Source organism: Thamnophis sirtalis, unplaced genomic scaffold (genome assembly GCF_051295495.1).
Source record: "Thamnophis sirtalis isolate CommonGarterSnake01/CBP01778 unplaced genomic scaffold, rThaSir2_p1.2 scaffold_4, whole genome shotgun sequence".
In the NCBI taxonomy this organism is placed as follows: Eukaryota; Metazoa; Chordata; class Lepidosauria; order Squamata; family Natricidae; genus Thamnophis; species Thamnophis sirtalis.
In genome coordinates this window covers 105,088,508-105,110,244 of record NW_028261384.1, presented here as the reverse complement: position 1 = coordinate 105,110,244, position 21,737 = coordinate 105,088,508, and the positions used below count along the sequence as shown (strand labels likewise).

The 21,737-nt window shown below is 39.2% G+C and overlaps 3 protein-coding genes across 12 annotated transcripts in view; 1 reads left to right on the top strand and 2 right to left on the bottom strand.

Annotated features, from left to right (window-relative positions):
* Positions 1-2,607, bottom strand: part of MED25 (mediator complex subunit 25) — a 28,315-nt gene extending 25,708 nt beyond the window's left edge. Inside the window, exons 1-2 of the mRNA XM_014065603.2 lie at positions 2,303-2,607; positions 1,566-1,711 (exon numbers count right to left, since the gene is read on the bottom strand). Of these exons, the coding sequence (XP_013921078.2) occupies positions 1,566-1,711; positions 2,303-2,317 (161 nt within the window). The 5' untranslated portion in view covers positions 2,318-2,607. The remainder of the gene's footprint in view (positions 1-1,565; positions 1,712-2,302) is intronic.
* Positions 2,608-2,906: 299 nt separating this feature from the next.
* FUZ (fuzzy planar cell polarity protein) lies at positions 2,907-9,644 on the top strand. Its single transcript, XM_014065613.2, has 11 exons — positions 2,907-3,191; positions 4,029-4,150; positions 5,557-5,641; positions 6,014-6,082; positions 6,483-6,587; positions 7,035-7,232; positions 7,316-7,411; positions 7,887-7,993; positions 8,162-8,232; positions 8,372-8,473; positions 9,439-9,644. The coding sequence occupies exons 1-11, from the start codon at positions 3,090-3,092 to the stop codon at positions 9,642-9,644; spliced, it is 1,263 nt and encodes a 420-aa protein (XP_013921088.1). The 5' UTR covers positions 2,907-3,089.
* AP2A1 (adaptor related protein complex 2 subunit alpha 1) overlaps positions 4,574-21,737 on the bottom strand; it is a 43,095-nt gene continuing 25,931 nt past the window's right edge. For 2 of the 10 annotated variants that reach the window (XM_087713665.1, XM_087713666.1), the window contains 8 exons: positions 19,053-19,124; positions 18,552-18,634; positions 16,777-16,865; positions 16,523-16,647; positions 15,825-15,941; positions 14,690-14,759; positions 14,102-14,236; positions 12,683-13,869 (listed from right to left, as the gene is read on the bottom strand). In XM_087713665.1, coding sequence (XP_087569791.1) covers positions 13,792-13,869; positions 14,102-14,236; positions 14,690-14,759; positions 15,825-15,941; positions 16,523-16,647; positions 16,777-16,865; positions 18,552-18,634; positions 19,053-19,124 — 769 coding nt within the window. In that variant the 3' untranslated portion in view covers positions 12,683-13,791. Of the gene's footprint in view, positions 5,663-9,577; positions 9,770-12,682; positions 13,870-14,098; positions 14,237-14,344; positions 14,441-14,689; positions 14,760-15,824; positions 15,942-16,522; positions 16,648-16,776; positions 16,866-18,551; positions 18,635-19,052; positions 19,125-21,737 lie in introns of those variants that run through there. The other 8 variants (XR_015696448.1, XR_015696450.1, XR_015696446.1 and 5 more) reach the window with 8 other exon arrangements.

Here is a 21,737-nt window from a genome sequence, read left to right as displayed (position 1 = left end):
TCATCCTCTCTAGAGCCAGCCTACAAGGAAGACATCACAAGCATATGGTCTTACTTTCCCTCACCAAAGGTCTGGGTGAATGAAGATCCAGGTCTTCACACCTCTTCTAAACAGCTATGGGGACCATTTGGATCTCAAGGGGATGGTCCAAATTTCTGTTTCAGGGGACAGACACTGCTACATAAAAGGCACTCTCATGGGGTCTTGAGAGATCATTGCTTAATTGAAGCAACCCAGAGCGCACCCCTAAGCAGATCTTTGGGGAGCTAGGCAATCCCTCAATAATCTGGCTCTATATCAGTGATGGCAAACCTTTTTTGGCTGCCGTGCCAAAAGCAGGGGGAGCACTGGGGGGGTCGTGTGCCAGCATGCCACACACATAATGCTATGGGCATGGCCCCTCCCTAGCGCATGTGTGCAATCAGTGACACCACCACCCCACTTTTGCCGTGTTTTTTTCCCCTTCCCCAGGCTCCAGAGGCTTTCTAGTAGCCTGGGGAGGGTGAAAACAGCCTCTCCTGCTCCCCTTCCCCGATGCCTTCCAGAGGCCTCAGGAGCTTCCCTGAAGCCTCCGGAGGGTGAAAAATGGAACTATGGGGAACCCGGAAGCCTGTTCCTGAACTTGCCCATAGGGCCGGTTTTTTGAGCTTTGGAGGCTTCAGGGAAGCCTCCGGAGGGTGAAAAATGGCCTCAAAAAAGGCCGAAGTCAGCTGGCCAGCGCACGCATGCACGTTGGCCAGCTGACTGGGCAATATCTCACTTGCCCTGACAAATGGCTTTGCGTGCCACCTATGGCATGCGTGCCATAGGTTCGCCATCATGGCTCTATATCATGCAGGGCTTTATAGATAAAACCCAATACCTGATTTTTTGCTATTATCCTGCTCAGGTTACATTGAAATAATTGAAGTGCATAAATGGTATTCTGGCTGAGTTATTTAATACATTTTATCATCTGCCAGTTTGATAGAGTTGAGACTAAATTGTAAAAACTCTTAGTGCTACCTGAAAAAAAATTCTTATTTGAGGCATATAAGATAATACACTGTCCCAGTTTTACAGGAGTTGATTGGAGAGACTTTAACACTGATAACAAGATAGTTGGCTCAGATTAGGTTACAGGCTTAGAACTGTTTGCATGGCATATAGCTGGAAAGCTCAGTATCTGCTACATGAGAAGACTTCCTCACTTGGCTATGGTACTGATTATTTTGACACTGCACATATTGTTTTATTTAATTTAAATGTTGTGAATCTAATTTGGAATCTAGAAATTTATTCTTTCTATATGACTGAAGTTCCTTTTTTCATCTAGGAAAAAAATAGGTCCTCTGTTTTACTACCAACTTTATTCCAACATACTCCAACACAGAAATGCATCATATATATCTCATCAGAAGAGTTTCTACAAATCATGACACATAGGCTTACTAAAGTCAGAATATAAGTTGTATATACAAAACACAATAACGGCCAATCACATATTACTAGCATTGTTTTCTACCTACAGCCTCTCCTGACAAATCAAGGGAAGCAAAAGGTATCCTGAGACTATGAATACTCACTCAATTGCAGGGAGAAGATAATGCTTGCGCAAAGATTCAAAGTAAGGCCCAAGATTGGCAGTGCCTTCAATAACGAATACAACATCAGCAACCATCCCGATAGGTTGAGCAGGCATGTCCAGCATTGGTACCACCATCTCCTTCAGCTACCATCAGATGAAAACATAGAAGAGTAGTAAAACAAAATATTAAAGACAAAAGCCAGTTGAAATAAATGACTTCTTAGTATTTATTCAGTATTAAAAGAAGACTAAATGCTGTGCAACATAAATGAATTATTTCTGGATAAGAAAACTATTTACATTAGACAAGTGAAAGAACAAGAATAGTAGAAGACTAATAAATGAAAAGTGGAATGAAAGCATACAGAAGAGACAAAATGGACTATAATGGGCAGTACATCCCTCATTAGTTCAAAATAAAAGATTCCTGCAACCCAAAGCTTTATCTCTAGACCTTGTTTTACTATAATTATCAGAAGAACTAGCCTTCTGAACCTAAGATTATGAGGCATGAGTGAGAATTATACTTCAGAAAGATCTGTAAAACATCATTCTCCATACCTAATGTTGTCTAATTTCCAGCCAGAACTCCAACACATGAGTTCCAGTATCCCTCACTCTGTAGAGGTTCTGGGAAAAGTTGATTTAGACCAATATTTAATTCCCAGAGCAGTTAACAGATACTTATAGGAAGCCTCCAAGAAAGGATAAAGGCAACCCCTTCTTATTCTTCACCTTTACTACTCCCATCAAGAGCCATTCTGAAAGCCAGCAACTAGTTGCCACGCCCTTTAGTTGTTATGCGTCCCGAAAATTAAGAAAATGAAAAACAAATATTGCTTCCGCGACAGCTTAGGCTTTGCTTGTTCTGATTTTACTCTCAAAGCTTAATTTAGTAAAACCAAAGCCACGAAGGAGAAATGGGAAGGGTGTTGTTTTGGCTTTGCTCAAATGAGACGATGGAGGAGAAGCAGGAAGGTTATTTGTGCCTCGCACTCGGAATTTCTTTCTCTCTCCCCTCCACACTTCAATAAATGCCTCTCCCACTTTGAATTCTCTCCCCCTCCCATCTGCACTTCCCCATCTCCGTACCCGAAACAGACATCCGGCTTCTAGAGTTCTCTTCTTTTACAGCCGCAGGAAATGCTTCCCTTCAGGTCCGCTTCGGCACGCATGCGCACAGGAAACAGTCATCAATTTAGCTTTCATTCTATTTTGATAATTAAGAATTCTTTTACTCACTCCCTTCCTCCCCGTAAAGAGTGAACGAATCACAGACACAGGTGGGAAGGGCCAAAGAAGAAAAGAACCAATCATGCATGATCGCACTTGTTACCATAGCATCGCCTCTGCTTACATCCCGGCATATCGTGGGTTACTCAATATGGCGCCAATGAATCCCGAGAGTGAAAATGTGCGGAGTAATAGACAAAAGGAATAGAAACAGCGGAGTCTTGCTAGAGTCTCGGTAGCGTTGCTCCCGCTGCCAGTCCAGTGTGGAAAAAGGGCTGCCAGGCTCAAAATGTGGGAGGAGGCGGAGAATTCCGTGACGTTGTTGTGCCTTACCGCCAGTAGTGGCGTGCCGTTATACTGTAGGAGCAGAGGAGGGTCTACAAAGCAGCAGGTGAGAGGCGTCCATCCTGCTTTTCATTCCAATTTATAGCGAATCACTTTGTTTTAAGAAATACTTGTACTGTGGAATCTCGGTGCCTTTTGAGCAGGGTTGTTTGCTTACAGTTACCCAACTAAGTATCATCAGTAGTGATGAATTTGGAGTTTGCTCCATGTTCTCCAGCAGCCAACACTCAGATAGGCACATATCAACATCAGGCAAACAATCAAGCAGAAAACAATATTCTAATCAAAGAACTATCAAAGAAAAAAAATACCCCCACCAACATTGGCAGGGCACGTTACTGTATATAAATGGGGAGCAAACCCCACACTCACCAGCATTGATGAGGTAGTGATTGGCAGCCAAACTACTAAACTCAAAGAGCAACAAGTACTTCTGTCATTCCAACTCTGCACTACATATATTTTCTTTTATTGAAAATATATGCTTGCTAAAATGCTGCATGTTGGGAGAAGATAATAATTGACCTTAATCCAACAATCTAACATGTTGCATAGTTTAGTTGGGAACAGTATAGTACAGTGCTAAAACACTTCCTTTGATTCTTTAAAATAAAGTTTTTAAAGTTTAGCATGATAAAAGAATTAAAATTGCTAGTTATCTAGGTTGTTATGAGGGTGGGAAAAATGATATATCTGGTTTAGCAACTGCTCTGCCTTAATCCGTTTTGCTAAAAGTTATGTTAAGAAAAGTGATAAAAACGGTGCTAAATATTTTGGAAAACTGTTTTCAATTTAAATAGATAATTCAATTGTCTGACTGTCTAATGTATTTTCATATGTTCTTATATGAATAGTACACTAATGTTTATCTCCTCTTTCCCAGTTACCCTTTTCTGTAATTGGCTCCCTGAATGGGGTTCATATGTTTGGTTCCAATTTAGATGTCCAGCTGATAGCAGCCCGTACAGAGAATACTCACGTGATGTGGAAAGTGTTTCATAATAGGTATGTAGAATCAGGAATATGTATGCCCACAAGATGCCATGTTGCTAGCAGGTGGTCAGTTTCTTCAGTAGGCATTAATGCATATAGGTTAATTTTTACAAGAATTAAAAGAACTGTCAGCTTTGTGTATGTCCTTAGCATCAGTAATTTTAGAATATTGAAAACTTCAGTGCTTCTGTAATTGCAACACTGCAAAACCTTCTGCTGATAATCAAGATGCTAGATATCTTTATCCAATACAAATTAATTATTTTTCATTGTCTCTGGATTCCTGAGTTTCAATTAGTATAAAGTGTTCTAGACCTCTCCATGCCAGTTCAAGTTCTTGAAGCAGAAAATTGTGTGATATGGAATTAAATATGCGGCTGTTCAGTAGGCTGTTAATGCCTATTGAATTATGTGGAATAACAACACATGATCCTAATGTTACTCAATATTTAGTTTCTGGAATGTTGCGTATTACATAACTACTTCTGTCTTGAATAATGTTAAATCAAAACATTGATATACAAATATCCACAATTCAGTTTTATTTTCTTTATTGGATATCCCATTCCTTCATGATACAACATTGGGCCTTCTTATTGAAGCAGACATTCTGACATATATTGATGTTATTATAACTTTTAATGCATGGTAAGACAGTCTAGAGAAAGGTTTTTTTTCATTCCTCATACTTGTTTAGGTTCAGGGAGGTACAATATGTTTCACTGAAGTGCAATTATTTCAGTTTAGGAGGAGGAGTTAGGCTAGGTTTAAGAAATTTGTTCTTTATTCTTGCCATTTCAAGATACATTATTTATGCTGTCTTTCTTTTAGACTTCTGTTCTAAACTAGAATGGCTAGAATGAAAAGAGCTGAAAACAAAACTGGGAACCTTATTTCATTCTCCAGTTCTATTAATCTTCAAAATGTATTTTATATGTAGAAAAATTCTTTCAACTATTTCAGATTAACATAGCAAATTGGGACACATCAATAGTTTTTATTCATCTTTTCAACTAAATATGTTTCTAGATTTCCAGAGCTCTTAAATACACAGTATAAAAATGGGAAAAGTTGGAATGAAGGAAGAAAAAAACAACTTGAGGTACAAATTCCTATTTACAGAGTTGTTATAAACACAGCCAGGGAGTAGAAGGAAATATAAGACAATTTCGTACTTCACAAAGTAGTTTTTACTGACTGTGAACATTCCAGCTGAGTTGGGGGTATTCAGAGAAATTATCAATCTCTTGCAGCTATCTTATATATTCTTAATGATTTTCAAGTTCCAGTAAACTTTGATGAAATATTGGATTTCTTCTACATAATTTGAAAACTTGCAAAATATGGGAAATATATTTTTCTGTCTATCTGCTGTAAATATTTTGCACTCATCAATTTCTCTTGTTTGTTGTTCCCAGTATCACCCTCATTGTGTTGTCCTCAGAAGAAGATGCCAGTGACTTCAGTCTTGGAAGACTTCTTGAGAATGTTTTCAATGCCATGGTGAGTGATCAAAAATGACCTCTGTAAAGGAAATTGGAAGATAAACCTAGTCCATTGGGCAAAAAAAATAATTTCAAGTAAAACAGTTATTTTATATGTTCATATATACTGTATGTGTGCACATGGTTACAAATCATGAGCCTATACAAGCCAGATTTTTCTCATCATGGGGAATTAAATGGTGATGTACCTGGAAGTTCTTTTTCTAGTAATATAGAAGATCAGCTAGTCTATTTTTACAGGAAACGTTTGTAGTAGTATTTAGGATAAGTATGAAAATATCATTCTTTCTATGCTCTTGTTCTCCTTAACTCACCCAATTCCCCAGGGGCTTGTTTCTGCATCTGAATGGCATGATGTATTTTAATACAGGTACTAGTACTGGGCTTGGAGGAACTAACCAATGTTCGCAACATTGAACGTCTCAAAAAAGATCTAAAGGTAATGTCTGACCCAACTGTCACTAGAAATGTGGAGAGAGTAGGTGTATATCATATGAAAATGGAAGGCAAGAATGTGGGCTGCAGAGGAATTTTTACTTGGGATTCATTTTTAGGAAATGTTTCCTTTTTTTCTATAACAGACTCTTTGGTCAGTTGAGAGGCTTTTATATCTAATCTTATATAGAGGAACATTTTAGCCTACTCTTTGCCCTTGAAACCACCTGCCTTTGGCTTGAGGCAGTTATGTCTTCTGCAGGCCTGTATTATATCAAGAAATTCTAGCAACAGAAGAAGTGAATTAGTGGTAATTCTTACTGTTCATTTCACTGCCTAATAAACTGAATGTTTGGAATATTTTAATCCTTTGCCATTTAATTATTTCTTGCACTATTCTCTAGTCGTGTTTTAAACTGATTGACAGTTTCCTGGAACCGGGCAATAGCTCTGCTGATCTGACCCAGTGTGTGGAATGTGCTGTGATGCCCTCCAGAGCAATTCTGCAGGTGAGAGACCATCTAATTTTCTCTTCCCTCCTTCAGTATGTCTCAACACATTCAGTCTTTCAGTCTGGGATTTTGAAAGCTGATGGAAAAATACCTGGAAAATAGATTTATGAACAATTTCTCCATCAAAACACTTACTTTAAATTAATTTAAGACATGTCGAATATTTCAAATCTGATGCTTTAGTTCAGGCATGAACATACGTTTTACATCTGTTGTTGCTTCCTTGCCAAAGCAACAAGTTTTGTGGATTTGGGATTAGCTGTTCAATCCCAAAAAGATTTAAGTGGAAGTAAAGGAACTGTTGATAGTGCCCACTCTAAAATTATTAGTTGCATCTTATCGTGTTTTACATCTCATAATAATGAAAGTTACAAATTGAGAGTTAAGGGTAATTTGGAGAATTGGAAACAAATCTTAGTGCTGTCTTGTTCTTTCCTGCTCCAGGAATGCCTAGAAGCCTTCGCCTCTGCAGCAGAATCCCGGTTTGGTTGCTTACTTGTGGGCAGTCGTATCTTATGTGCAACTGAACAGTGGTGGCAACTTGCAGCCCCAGAAGCCATGCTGCTGGTGTGGCTTGTACGTTCCCTTCCTCCACATACTTCCCGCGATCTGCCTGTTTACCTTCCCCAAGGCAGTCCCACGGTGAGCAGGTTAAAAATTTGAAGAGGAAGTGAGGAAATATAAGTCCATATTTCAAATTTTTTCCTGTCCCTTTGTTCCAATAGGTTCCGCACCGTTTCCTGACCTTTCAGCTTGTGCCTGATATGGAAATAGTATTGCTTTGTGGGCCTAATCCCTCCTTACAGTGCCTGACTGATGAGGTGTGTGTGCTGTCTTTCAAATGTGTCTGATCTCTTTATCTAGAAGAGCAGTTTTTCACCCTTCTTAAAGTACAGTTGGTCCATCTGTTAATTAAATTTATTATTCTATTTGTTGGCCATTGCTGATTTACATGCTGGGTTTAATAGAGGAGGCATGCTTGAAGTCAGTAGTGTGCAGCTACTTCAGATTAATAGCCATAATGCAGCCCCCCAAATTTCTGGGTGAAAGGTGTGATAATATTTTTCTCTTGACTTTGGAGATTTTAAGGATTGGAATGGGAGCAGTTTATTTCTTGGTAGCTTTTACTCTCACTCATACCCTTTAAAATTAACAATAGTGGTCATTTGTTGTTGACTTTCAGTGGTATGATTTCAACGTGCTGGGGTTGCCTAAGGGGCATATAAATAGAAAGACACCTGTTGATCTTTGAAGTTGGGGCCAAATGTCTGTTGGAGCTTTTCTTTCTTTCCACAGCTAGTTAATCAATTTTGGCAACCACTGCTGGATCTGCTGAAGGCAACTGCCAGAGGCCCTGCCAGATGCCTACCACCTGGCATTGTCCTTTCTCCTGGTATCCTGGGGTGAGTTTCAAATTTCTGGGTGGTCTAAGAAACTAATTTCATTTAGGATATGGACTCAGTGTTTGTTAAACCACATTCTGTCCTCTTTTTAAAGTCTCCTGAGGCATTCAGGGGCAGTACTTTTACCATTATTTCCCAAGATATAAGCCATGGGCTCATCTTTTACAGGTTACTGCTAATTAATCAAGACCAAAGGAAAAGCCTCTTTACGGTGCAACCTCATGGGGCTTCAACTGAAGGTATAACTCATACATTCTTGTACTAGGGGAGAACAAATTAGCAATCCCTTCTATTTTAATATTATGAAAATCATAAAGCTGACAATGTATGGTATATAAAAGGATAGCCTATTAAAATATCCTGATTTCCTTCATATAGCATCTGAAATGTCCATGAAGAATCGGCTTTGTGCCCTCCGTTCTTTCTATGCTTTAGTTACTTCCTTATACTTTCCTTGTGAGAAGCAAGAAGAACACACAGGTATATTCCCATCTTTCTGTTGAGAAAAATATTTGCATACTGAGCTTTTAAATGTCTGACTGGTCATAAATATTGGAAGAAGTCCTATGTGACTAAAAGAATCAATAGGCACTAAGATATTTCCCAATTTCTGCTTGTACTGCACATGACAAATTTTGTGGCCATATATATTATTTAATAAAACTAAAATAGTTTATTAATATAAATAAGTTTATTAATAGTAAAATTATATGGCTTGAAGAATTGGAAAGAACCTGAATAGAAATACTTCAAATGTATAAATGATTGTGATTGGTACTAAAACTGTATACGGAGATATTGAATAATGGAAGAATGAAGGATGAAATTCTGATTTAATTAAGGAAACATGAATAACAAAATAGGTGAAAAACACATCTTTGAATATTATAACGATATGAAGGAGGAAAAAAGTTAAAATAGGGGTAGAAAATAGAGGGGAATGATAGTAATTATATATTAATATGTTAAGATATACAAAAGGACAGAAAGGTTTAGAAATGAAGTGTGATAACAAAAGGCATGTATAAATAATATGAAATAATGGAATTGTAATGTAATATTTAGGAGTAATAAAATTATCTGTTCTGAAGTGTATGATAGCCAGATACTACACCATTCACGAGTGATATGTATAAAGAATATAAAAATAAAAATTTGGAGAAAAAAACCTAAAATAGTTGAAAGTTTAAATACTTTTTAGAGTAAATAGCAACATTATTTAGTATCTAGTAGTACATCCCAGAGTTGATCTTTTTGTTGCATTTCTTTGGAGCATTTATACCAAACCTGAGAGGTTCCTGTAGAACATAATCAAAGATCTCAGTACTGGGGGGAAAATAGGAGGAGGAAAATATGTTGGATAAGTTTACTGTCTTGAATTATTTGTAAAAGTTATATAGGCTGGATATAAATAAATGAATACATTAATATTTATTTTCTCCCAGTCCCTCTGCAGGAGGACTTTCATGCTGGTTTTACCCATTGTCCTCAGCACTGTTATATGGTCTATACTACACACAAAGCCTATGTTATCCATGGGAGGCAGCACCAGCTCTTCTTAATCTTGAAGTCAGATGTACCTACCTTTGCTTTACGATCCTTAGCAACCTGCACGCTACAGGCTCTCACAGCTGAAGATTCGGCCTTTTGATTTATCTTGTTGAACTCGATGATGAAATTTGGACTGGCGAGCTAGAGCCTCTCAGTATGGTTAGAATGACATATTTTCATTCAAATGTTGTAATGAACTTTTCTTTGTGCAAATGATGATTTAGGCTGCAGAGAAGGATTTTGAATTTATGGAAATACTTTCAGAAACAGGAGAAAGTGAATAATTCAATGCAATTCAATTCTACCCTCTTATGTAAGTAGGAGGCAATACAGCTAATACAGCTGTAGGTGATGACTAGTCTTTGGTCTCTATTCTCCAGGTGTTTAACATTGGTAAGAATTTTGTCTCCCATAATTTAATGAACATTATGCACTAACATAATGTTGTCTCCTATAACTTATTATATATTATACACTAAGAAAGGTGCTTGGGCCAGTCTTAGCCCTAACCATGATGTAATTGTGTAGAATACAGCAATTAATCTTGAGAACCAGTTTGATCCAGTGGTTAAGGCACCAGACTAGAAACCAGGAGACTGCAAATTCTAGTCTTGCCTTAGGCATGAAAGCCAGCTGGGTGACCTTGGATCAGCTACACTCTCTCAACCTAACCCACCTCACAGGGTTGTTATGAGGAAAAGAGAAAGAGAAAATATTATATAAATTCACCATCTTGCATTATTTATAAAAACAATAAAAGTGGGATATAAATAAATAGGTAAGGAAGCTGCACTGTGACACAACTACTGAATTAAGTTTTCCTTTTAAATACATTTCATTTCAATAGCATTTAGATTTATATACTACTTCATATTGCTTTACAGCCCTCTATAAGCGGTTTACAGAATTAGCATATTGCCCCAACAATTTGGGTTCTCATTTTACCGACCTCGGAAGGTTAGAAGGCTGAATCAATTTTGAGCTGATCAGGATCAAACTGTTAGCAGTCAGCAGAATTAGCCTGCAACACTGCATTCTAACCACTGCATGAACTACCTCATGCATTCACCTATAAATAGAAGGCAACTCTGTGTATGAATCAGTGCAGGAGAGGGAAGAGAGTTACTGTATTTCTTGGAGTGTAAGACGCAGCTTTTTTCCTCAAAAAAGAGGCTGAAAATCTGGGTGCGTCTTATACATCAAATACAGCATTTTTTGTCTCCTGAAGCCCCCCCTTCACCAAACTGGCCGTGCATACCCTTATGGAGGCTTTCAGAGAGCTCATGGGGGCTTGGGAGGGCAGAAATGAGCAAAAAATGGCCCGTTTTATGCCTCCCCAGCCCCCAGCAGCACTCTATAAGCCTCCACATGCAATTTTTTTTACAAAAAGTGGGCCCGTTTTCATGAAAAATGGGCTGTTTTTTGCTCATTTTTACCCCCCCCCCTTTCCAGGAGCACTCTGCAAGGTGCTATTCATGCCTTTAAAAAAAAACTGGCCTCTTTTCATGAAAAACAGGCTGTTTTTGGGAGGTTTGCAGAGTGCAAAAACTCCCCCCCCCTTTGGAAAGCTCTTTAACTGATTGGTGAGAATTAGATTGATCAAGTGCTGTGCCAGCAGAAACAAAGTCAGATGCTGCAGATTATCAGAGGTTTCCTTCTCCAGCAATGGATAAATACACCTGGAAACATCTACCTACTCTCTCTCCCTCCCTACCTACTGTATTTCTTTCTCTTTCTCTCTATCCCTCTACCTACCAACTTTCCTACTCTCTCTCTCTCTCCCTACCTATCTACTGTATTTCTCTCTCTCTTTCTATTTCTCTATCCCTTTACCTACCTACCTACACACACTCTCTATCTACCTACCTACTGTATTTCTCTCTCTTTCTCTCCCTCTCTATCCCTCTATCTACCTACCTACTTTTTTTTAAATTTGCCTCTTCAAAACCTTGGTGCGTCTTATACTCCGAAAAATACGGTATGTTTACAGAAATTTACTATCCTCCTTATTTATAGCCAGCTGTTCATATACTATGCATTTGTTTCTGTTATTTTTTCTTTAGAACATGCAAAGAGCCTTGATCATATACAAGGTTTTTTTTTTACTGTGTAATAAAAAGTATATTGAACAAGGCAATTTTGATCTATATACCTTAAAATATTCTCATGAGTTTTGAAGGAGTTAAGCTAACCAAGCCAGTAGGCCAGATGCAGAGGAGAGACTCTCATTTGCTTCAGTCTTTGACACTGAAGTGTATAGGGCTGGGAGGGGGGAAGAGAGTCATCATAGTAAGGAGTAGGTTTTTTTTTTCTCCAAAGACTTTGCTCACAGAAACACACTGTTTATGTTGGGCTTAGCTTTTGGAGATCTCAAAGGGCAAAGCAATGAGAAAGTGGGATTTTGCAAAGACTGCTTTCTACACCTAGGAGGAACGTAACTGGAATGATTAGAGTGTTTTCCACTTTCTTAATTGTCACACTTTTTAAAACTGTATCTACTGGTGGGACTGGGAAAAGCACAGACCTTTCAAGATGCCATCCTCCACTACTGCCAGTAGTCCTCACAACACTAACTGGGACTCGAGTACATTTGTAGGCAATAACAATGGTAAAGTAGGGCAACATGACTGCACTGCTTAGTAACAAAAATTCTGGCAAAATTCTAGTTGTCATTGTTAAGTAAAGTTCATGCCATCATGAAGTGAGGGTGTTATGTGATTACCATCTGCTAGCTCCCTATTGACGTTGCTTGTAGAAAGCTGGCAAAAAATGTTGCAAATGGCAAATGCATGACTGCAGGGCATTGTAAATTAAAGACCAGTCATGAGTACCACTTAGTGTCATTGTAAGTTTCAATGGTCACTAAACAAATGAGGACCCCATCAAATGAGGAAGACATTTTCTTCTGCATACACATTTGCATAAAGGAAGAGAGAGCTTTCATGCTTTCCACTATATGGAAAAAGCAATCCTGACGAGGCTCAAGCTTACATGTAACTAGTTTGATACAACTTAGCTGAACATTGTATTGCAAATGCTAGGGCCAGGCACAGTGTGAAAACATTGTGTATGGTATGGGACTGTTCTCTATCCATTTCTACCCTGTCCACATATAAAGAGCAGTATGCAACAAATCAGTCAGCGGTGTGGGGGTGACCCAGCCTGGCTTGATTCTGGCTCTCCCCCACTCTCACGGTTTTATTAGAGTCACATGGAGATAGATACAGGCATTCAAAACCCAGATAAACTAAGATGCGCTAGTTAACACCTACACAGCAGAGTAACATGGAGCCCGGGCCAGCATGGGAAGCTGGGACAACCCCAAACTAGCATGATCTGAACCCTTCCCCTCTTTTCCAAAATGCACGGAGGGCAGCATTCTGGAGTCCATCTCCCAAACTTTTGTACCTGCTTGAGGCACTTCTTCCTGGGAATTGAAAAGATGGTGAGGGGAGGCAGAAGAGGAAATAAACTGTCTCTTTTCCTCTCATCTTCATGTAGTTTCCTTCTAGAGCTGAAGAAAGAGGCAGGATGCTGTCAAAATTATGTTCCCACAAATACACGTAACTGTAACACTGGAATGATCATAGCAAAGGAAAAGGAGAATTTACATCCCCATCCATGGGGAAAACACACAAGGCAAAGAAACACAAAACGACTGCCTACAAGAATACCCCCTCCTCCCCATAGGCCCACACAATCCTATTCCTTCCCCCCAGCCAGCTCAAGGGGAGCCAGAGAAGCTATCCCTTTCCACAGCAGAAAGGGGAAAGTCCGTGGGTGAGAAAATAAAGGTACACATTGTAAACAAAACTAAAATGCCAGCTTAAATCATATAAAAGTAGTGGTAATGGGTGAAGAATTAAGACCACAGATTTCAGCCTCATCCCAAAATGAGATTAACCAGTTTACAGCATGGGACGAAAGCTAGCTTTCTTCCAAAAATTGCCCTTTTGCCCAAGGGGATGGTTACTGCTGAAAGAATGCCCTGCATCAATACCCATCATCCCTCCCCTAACCCAATTTGATTTTGTCCAACCAAGGCTCCATACTTTTGCTCCCCCCTCATTTATCCCTCTTGATGCTGGCCCGGGCTAGGCAATGAAAACACAGAGGTTATCACAACAACAGGCAGGGAGCAGTACAGTCTTTCTGGAGGCCCCTGGTTTGGAGAGTGTTGGGATGAGATGTACAGAGGCATCTAGTGTGCAGGAATGGCCTCCCCTTCCTATGGTGTGGTAGATGCCTCAGAACTGCTGGGAAAGCAGCTCACAAAGGTGCTTTGAAACAGACTCCTTACTGGTACGAAGGGTCAGCCGGTACATCTGTAGGAAGGATAAAACAAAGTTGGTTAGAGCTTAAACAACATGTCCTTTCAGTTGTCCACAATCAGTTTGGTACTTTGGTAAGCTTTCAGCTGCATCTCTTCATATAGTTCCCATCAGTTCCTTAGAACTCCCAGAAGTCTCTGTTTCCCAATTTTTATGCTTTTATTTCAGTGCCAAGTTGTATGCCTGAATTCAGGCCTTCAGTCCCAGAGGTCTCGGGAGCTCTCACCTGTGCCTGAGCATTGGGTTCCAGTCGCAGCAAGCATCCAACCTGCAGTGCTTTTGTCTGGATGATCCCAGCTCCTACGTAGTTATCAGGGTTTGGATCCACCTTCTCCAGGAGTGCACTGCCAAAACCTAACAGCTGTTGGAGGAATAGACTGGAACTTAATTGGAACTATATAATTGCAATAGAGAGTCTCACTGCAAATTACACCCACCTTAGAAAGCTAATAATGGGAGAAAGATATACCTGCAAAACTGTTTCAGAAGTCTGCAACACAGACATTTATACAATGGCTGCCTCTTCTAGCTTGATGTTATGCCAATTTTCATAAGAAAAAAAAATCTGGTGATCAATGGAAAAATCAACAGTCCTAAATATAATACACTAATATTCCCAAACTAATACTAAACAATTGAAAAAAATGTCTTCCATAATTGCCCTGAACAATCACAATATCCAAAGCTTTAATCTTTACTCATCTGAGCAAATTAATACAAAGATATATCCTGATCTGAAATTAAATTAACTGAATTAATTGCCCTGAAATAAATAAAAGCTTGCAAGTCTTTCATAGCATTCAAAAGAACTTACTTTTGCTTTTGTCACTTCTGAATCCATGGGGTGGTTTGCCTTGAAGATTTTCTGAGCTTCCTGTTGTGGCCTGCAGAAGAGGATCTGATCAGTAATTCAGGTCCTATTTTTTAGACATCTATCCTGTTACATGCTTTCTGCACCTCAGTCATATATGGTGATGGTGGAACCATTTAAATTTTTTTTTAAAAAGGCAGAACTTTGCCACATTCATGCGTATTCTTATTCACTGATTATTTAGTTGAAGAATTCTAAATATCTCCACCCCTTCAAGAAACAAACCCATCTCATTCCCTTTTTTTCTCACATTAAGTCCTTGCTTAATGATGGGTTGCTTAGTAACCTTTTAAAGTTATGGTGGATCCTCCAAAAGCTACTTATGACCCATTCTGAAATTACAGTTGTTGCAGCTCTCCTGCAGACATTTGCCTTTACAACTGACTATAGGGGTGCTGCAACACTTCCCCCCCCCACCTATCTCCAGGCCAGGTCCCCAGAGGCCTCACCCCACCCCAGTCCCAGTAGGGATAGGGCTACCTCCCCAGCACCTGTCACCCATCACACACCTGCCTTTTGAAGATTTCAGGAACTTTCTGGAGCGCTGTAATATGAATAGTTACATAGCGCAATTCCAGAAGTGTCCTCCATTTTCTAAAAGACTGCATTGAATTCTAGTTGCTCAAGAAATGGCAGCTGCTTCTGGAATCACACCACATGGCTGCCTGACCTAATATCTGAGAGATGGTGGGGGAGGCCTGTGGCAACCTGATTAGGGGAAAAAGGTCTGTGGGGACCAAGGGGGGGAGGAGAGAAAGCAAGATTGTGGGAGTTTCCAGGGTGAGAAATGGGGCACTGGGTATCTCGGGATGGGGAAGGCCAAGACAGGCAGGCTTGGGCCTGCACTAGGCCTCTCAGTGCCTTGTCTAGTCACAAAGTACCTCTTGCTCCATTTATTTAACTGCCACATCAGAAAGAACAAGGTTTGTTAAGCAAGATCATCTAGCTTAATGGCCATTACCACTTGTGATCATAATGGCCAAACTCCATTATGATCATCTCAAGAACTACCTACAGTATATACAAAATATCATTTGTGAGTCCTCATTTCCAGTTATTTCATATTGTGCAAACTTACAAGCTGAGTTGTTTCCAGCGCTGGAAAAAGTCTTGCGACTGCATTTCTGTTGCCTGGAAAAACTTGTTGACAGTGATAGGCAATTTGAGAGTGAGATTCTGCAACGTCCCACCATAGCTATGAGAAATAAGGACAAACAGACTCATGAGTTTGCATTATTTAATAACATTATTGACAACTTTAAAAGGGGGGAAAGGCCAAAAGAATGAGGTTATTATTAATTACTGATCATATCCATTTTCTAGGATTAGAGGCCCTGACTATCAAAAGCAGGTTTTGGGGATTGTTTTCTATTGGGGGCTTCCTAGAATATTGACCAATCCAAGCATATTTTGAAATAATTAACAGAAATATGATATAAGATGATAAATTAGTGGCTGATGGGATTTTAGAAAATGCAGCTCATGGAAATGTGGGAGACAGGGATGAAGCAAAGCAAACGTGTGTCAAGGCAAAAATTAAAATGCAAGTTTGTGATTATTAGTACCACTTGTTTAGTTTTGTTCATAATTCTGAGAGTTAGAATCCCAGCCTGTCCAGCTTTTCATATTCTGACTCTTTAGTATTCTCTGTGTAAGCACAAAGGTGGATATGCAGGTTCCAACTGCAACCACTTTGAAATGCCTTTGATTGCTCAGATATAGAAACTCTTCCTTCTTTAGAACTGAAGACTAGGCTGAGATGTCAAGCAACGATACCGGAATTTGATGTTGATAAGGGGGGCGTCCGTGAAATCATTCAGGCATTCAATGTTCAGGACCTGTTGAACTTGAGCCCCTCCCTCCACCAGTGGCTCCACTGTTTTTGTCTGAATGTTGAGCTGTGAACTGCGCTAAGGAAAAGGTTACCACTGCTTCTGAGCAGTGCACAAGCAGAATACCCCAGGGCCTGAAAGCCACCCAAACCAAACTCTTCTGTTTCTCACTACTAGCACCATTCGTAAAAGGATATGGTTCTGCAGGTCACCAGGATAACTGACTGTTGGGGTGAAACTCTGGAACTGGACGGATGTTTTGTTCCCATAGAAAAGATACATTCGGCCTAGAAGGATGGAAATATATTATGCGATGGCTATGGCCCATACTTTCTTGCATTGTGCCATAGTTTATTTAATTATAAGTGCCTGAATTCAGACACTACACAAGTCTAGAATTGGTATTGCAATGTCTTTGATATCAATTGGCAAACCCCCAAAAGTAAATGTAAAACAATACAGAGTGATTTTGAGGGACTACTAAACATTTCACCCAAAAAATCTAATTATTCTGAGTTTTTAACCATTATTAAAGTATCTTTCTGTGGTACCATCAAAGGTTACTGTGTTCAGTGATTAACTGTAATTTACAAATTTTAATTTACAATTAAAATTGCCTAATTTAATTTAAATAAACAAATTGTTACAATTTATATAATTTGTGAATTCATGCACATTTGGCTGAGGTTAGACTGGAAAGAATACATCCTCTTCACAATCCATCCAAATTAGGGCTTTGCCATTTCCTCCCACCTAGCTTTGTGTTGTATACTGTCATTTCTATTTAGTAGTTCCTTTCCTCATTTTCCCTCTCTTGCTTAAGATTATGAAATTTAGGCAAACTTTTCTTTTTCCGACTATTAAAAACTATAGATTCACACAAACCCTCTAAGACACAAAAATCTTAAAATGCTATTAGGTTTCATTCACTTTTGCTAATTGTGGCTTTGAGAGTTTTATGAACCATTCCATTCAATATATTGTACAAATCCAAAAATGCATTATTTCAGTATTAACATTATTGACTAAGTGTGTTTGTGCCGATAATGGGTATCACATGCAGAGTAGAAAACCTTCCTGTCTTTAGTGAACTATAAGTGAAATATCTGATAAGGAATCACACAGTAAAGTTGATTTAATTTTTTTAAAAAAATATTGTAGAGTTTGGAGAAAGGCTGTAAAGACCCGGCCAGACCTAGTAATGAGTCATTCTACCTTTTTATAATGGGAAAGTATTGGGGTATTTAGCAATATAGGGTCTCTCAGAAGGGGTATGCTCTGCGTCCCATTGGGCAAGGACATTCATTTAGCAGGATTTAATAGAGAGCCTTTTCTGTCCTCTGGAACGGAATTTCTAACTCTGCTGGCCTTCCAGAATACTCTCAAAACTTGGATGTGTCACCGGGCTTGGGGATCCCATGAAAGTGTGACACCCATTAAATGGCTGCACTGTGTAGAAGTGCAGCCATTCCCTTACCTTTCTACTGTAGCTTTTAACTGTAGTTTTGAATTGGTTTAATTGGTTTTAATGGTTGAATTTAATTTTAATTGTGTATGCCTACCAGAATCACATATAAATAATATGGGCAGCCGTATACATTGTCTGTCTGTCTGTCTATCTATTTGTACTTACAGCACTATCCTAGAACAGAGAACTTAGCAAATACAGAATATTTTGTTTTTGAGTTTCATGGCTGAGTGGGAACTAGAAACTGGGTATCATAAAACCATTCACTTCATATTGGCTCCTCACAGAAATGTTACGGTAAGACCAGTATATATATCCCTAACATACACCTAGTCCCACATGTCTTCCAGTCTTCAACTGAAAAAAGACCACTTATTGTCTACAATGTATTCATTTTTTAAAAGAAGGCTGCCCTCATATAAGGTCACAGGATGTATCAGATTTGTTTAGAATCTTGAACACATCCCAACTTGACTACTGTACTCAACCTACTACAAATACTTACCTAAATTCTGCCGGAATTCTGACTTCACCCCAATTTGCAGAAGCTGGTTCTCAAAGAGCACCCCATTATTCTTACACACAAACCTGTGATAGTTCATGAAAATTTGGTTAGATGTAGGCAGAGACTACCCATTATTTGTAAACGTGTATGTCATTTCTACTTGGAAATGCCAGTCACTTTTCCCACATGTACCAATTCTGATACCAAGCCACTCATCCCTTTCCCCCCCCACTAAGGTATCAAGCTCAACCTATTAACTCCTCAAGCTCATACATTTAAATTTATCTAGCATACTGGGATGGCCAATTTCTTTCCAACCATTCCATCTGGAGAGTATTTCCTGGAAATAAAATTATGCAACGGGTAATAATGTTGACTGAGGTTTCAGTGTTTCAACCAGAGGAAGTCATCCCACACATGTCAAAGAGGAGTGGCATTTAGTCCAGTCCCCTGCCCCAAATCCCAGCATTCAGGAGCCGCAGTCCTACCCCGGGATCTTACTTGTGAAGCAGTTCATCAGCCTCAGCAATAGGCAAAGCAGAGTCCTCAGAGACAGAAGCAGTAGCCCCTGAGCTGGTGGTGGTGAAGGGGCATAGCAAAGGGGCCAGTAGTTGACAGAGGCAGGGAAGAAAAAGAGCAGAAAAGATGAGTCACCTGGTATAGCACCATGTTAGTATCAGAAAAAGAAAAGGAGGAGGGAATCAAACCACACACATCTAAACATAAAGAGAACATGCCACAGAGCAGGTACCAAGGCAGAAGGAGAACTGTGGATTATTCCTGAAAAATACTATAAAGGAGAGATTCCAAATCTTAGCTTTTCAGAATTTGTTTGATTCCTACTTGCATCAGCCCAGACCAGATTTTAGGGAGATGATGGAAGCTGTAATCCCACAACATCTGAATTCCTGAGCATAAAAACTCTGTAGAAGATGAGAGCCGAGCTATCTTTTATAGGTTATGTTTTTATATTTTCACTAACATATTCACATTCCTCACATTTAAAAGCCAATGAGAGAAAAGAAGTCTAAAATTCATGGGAGCCAAGACTTTTTCCAGTATATAGTACATATTCTATAATTCTGAACCACCCTAATTAAGATACTGATTCAAATGGATTTTCATCTAGAAATCCTGTCTACAGGTGAAACTCGATAAATTAGAATATTGTGCAAAAGTTCATTTATTTCAATAATGCAACTTAAAAGGTGAAACTAATATATGAGATAAGACTCATTACATGCAAAGCAAGATAGTTCAAGCCGTGATTTGTCATAATTGTGATGATTATGGCGTACATCTCATGAAAACCTCAAATCCACCATCTCAGAAAATTAGAATATTACATGCAATCAATAAAACAAGGATTGTACATAGAACAATATCGGACCTCTGAAAAGTATAAGCATGCATATGTAGTCAGTACTTGGTTTGGGCCCCTTTTGCAGCAATTACTGCCTCAATGCAGCGTGGCATGGAAGCTATCAGCCTGTGGCACTGCTGAGGTGTTATGGAAGACCAGGATGCTTCAATAGCAGCCTTCAGCTCTTCTGCATTGTTCGGTCTCATATCTCTTATCTTACTCTTGGCAATGCCCCATAGATTCTCTATGGGGTTCAGGTCAGGTGAGTTTGCTGGCCAATCAAGCACAGTAATCCCACGGTCATTGAACCAGGTTTTGGTGCTTTTGGCAGTGTGGGCAGCTGGAAACTGAAGTCAGCACCCCATAAAGCTCGTCTACGGAAGGAAGCATGAAGTGGTCCAAAATCTCCTGGTAGATGGCTGCATTGACCCTGGTCTTAATGAAGCACAGTGGTCCAAAGTCCTGTTGCTCAGTGGTCCAAAGTCCTCTTTTTTAATGAGAGCAACTTTTGCATCTCATTTGGAAACAAAGTACCAGAGTATGGAGGAAGAATGAAGAGGCCAATCAAGCACAGTAATCCCACGGTCATTGAACCAGGTTTTGGTGCTTTTTGCAAAAGTTGCTCTCATCAGAAAAGAGGACTTTGGACCACTGAGCAACAGGACTTTGGACCACTGTTGAGATCGAACAATGCAGAAGAGTTGAAGGCTGCTATTGAAGCATCCTGGTCTTCCATAACACCTCAGCAGTGCCACAGGCTGATAGCTTCCATGACACACCGCATTGATGCAGTAATTGCTGCAAAATATGCCCAAACCAAGTACTGACTACATATGCATGCTTATACTTTTCAGAGGTCCGATATTGTTCTATGTACAATCCTTGTTTTATTGATTGCATGTAATATTCTAATTTTCTGAGATGCTGGATTTGAGGTTTTCATGAGCTGTACACCATAATCATCACAATTATGACAAATCATGGCATCAACTATCTTGCTTTGCATGTAATGAGTATCTCATATATTAGTTTCACCTTTTAAGTTGCATTACTGAATGAACTTTTGCATAATATTCTAATTTTTCTAGTTTCACCTGGAAATCTGGATTTCCTGACAAAATACTGCAATCTATTCTCAACCATAAGAAACCCAATTCTGAATTGCTGTTTTCCTCAAGTCCCTTGAAAGAGGATTCCTCTATTTCAAATCCCTATCCTGCCTACGCCACATTGAAGCAATCATTGGCTCTCTCGTTTCCACTCAAAGATGTATGACTTTGTAATTTTCATGCTCTGAATTCTGATCATATGAAGAACAGAAGGAGCTTGAGACAGTTAAGGATCAGGATTAGATCAAATGAAGAAAAGGCTATAGATTGCAACTCTATAGGCTATAGCATGTTTCTAATAAGTATAGATTGAGTTGGGAGGCAGGGAAAGACTTAGTAAATGCATAGGTGTCACATAAAATAGGCAAGCTTATGGTCTCTTTTTTATTTTACAGTTTTGTTGGGAATTTTTGTTTCTTTGTTTGTTTTTTGTTACTATAACAATGTCAAGATTAGTTTAGGAGTACTATTATGTAAAATGTTCATTTTTCCCCACATCAACTAAGAAGAAACCTACTGGTGATTTTTGGCAACTCTGGTTGACTTGGGTATTACAGACTGTATCCTCCTAATCTAGCAACACACCAAGAATGACCTTTCTAGCAAAGTGTATTTCTCACTCCACTCAATTCTGTGGAAACTATTATTTTATAAGTGCATAGTAGTTTCTAATGTCCAGATGGACAGATTCTTGCTCCTGCAGTCTTAATGTCT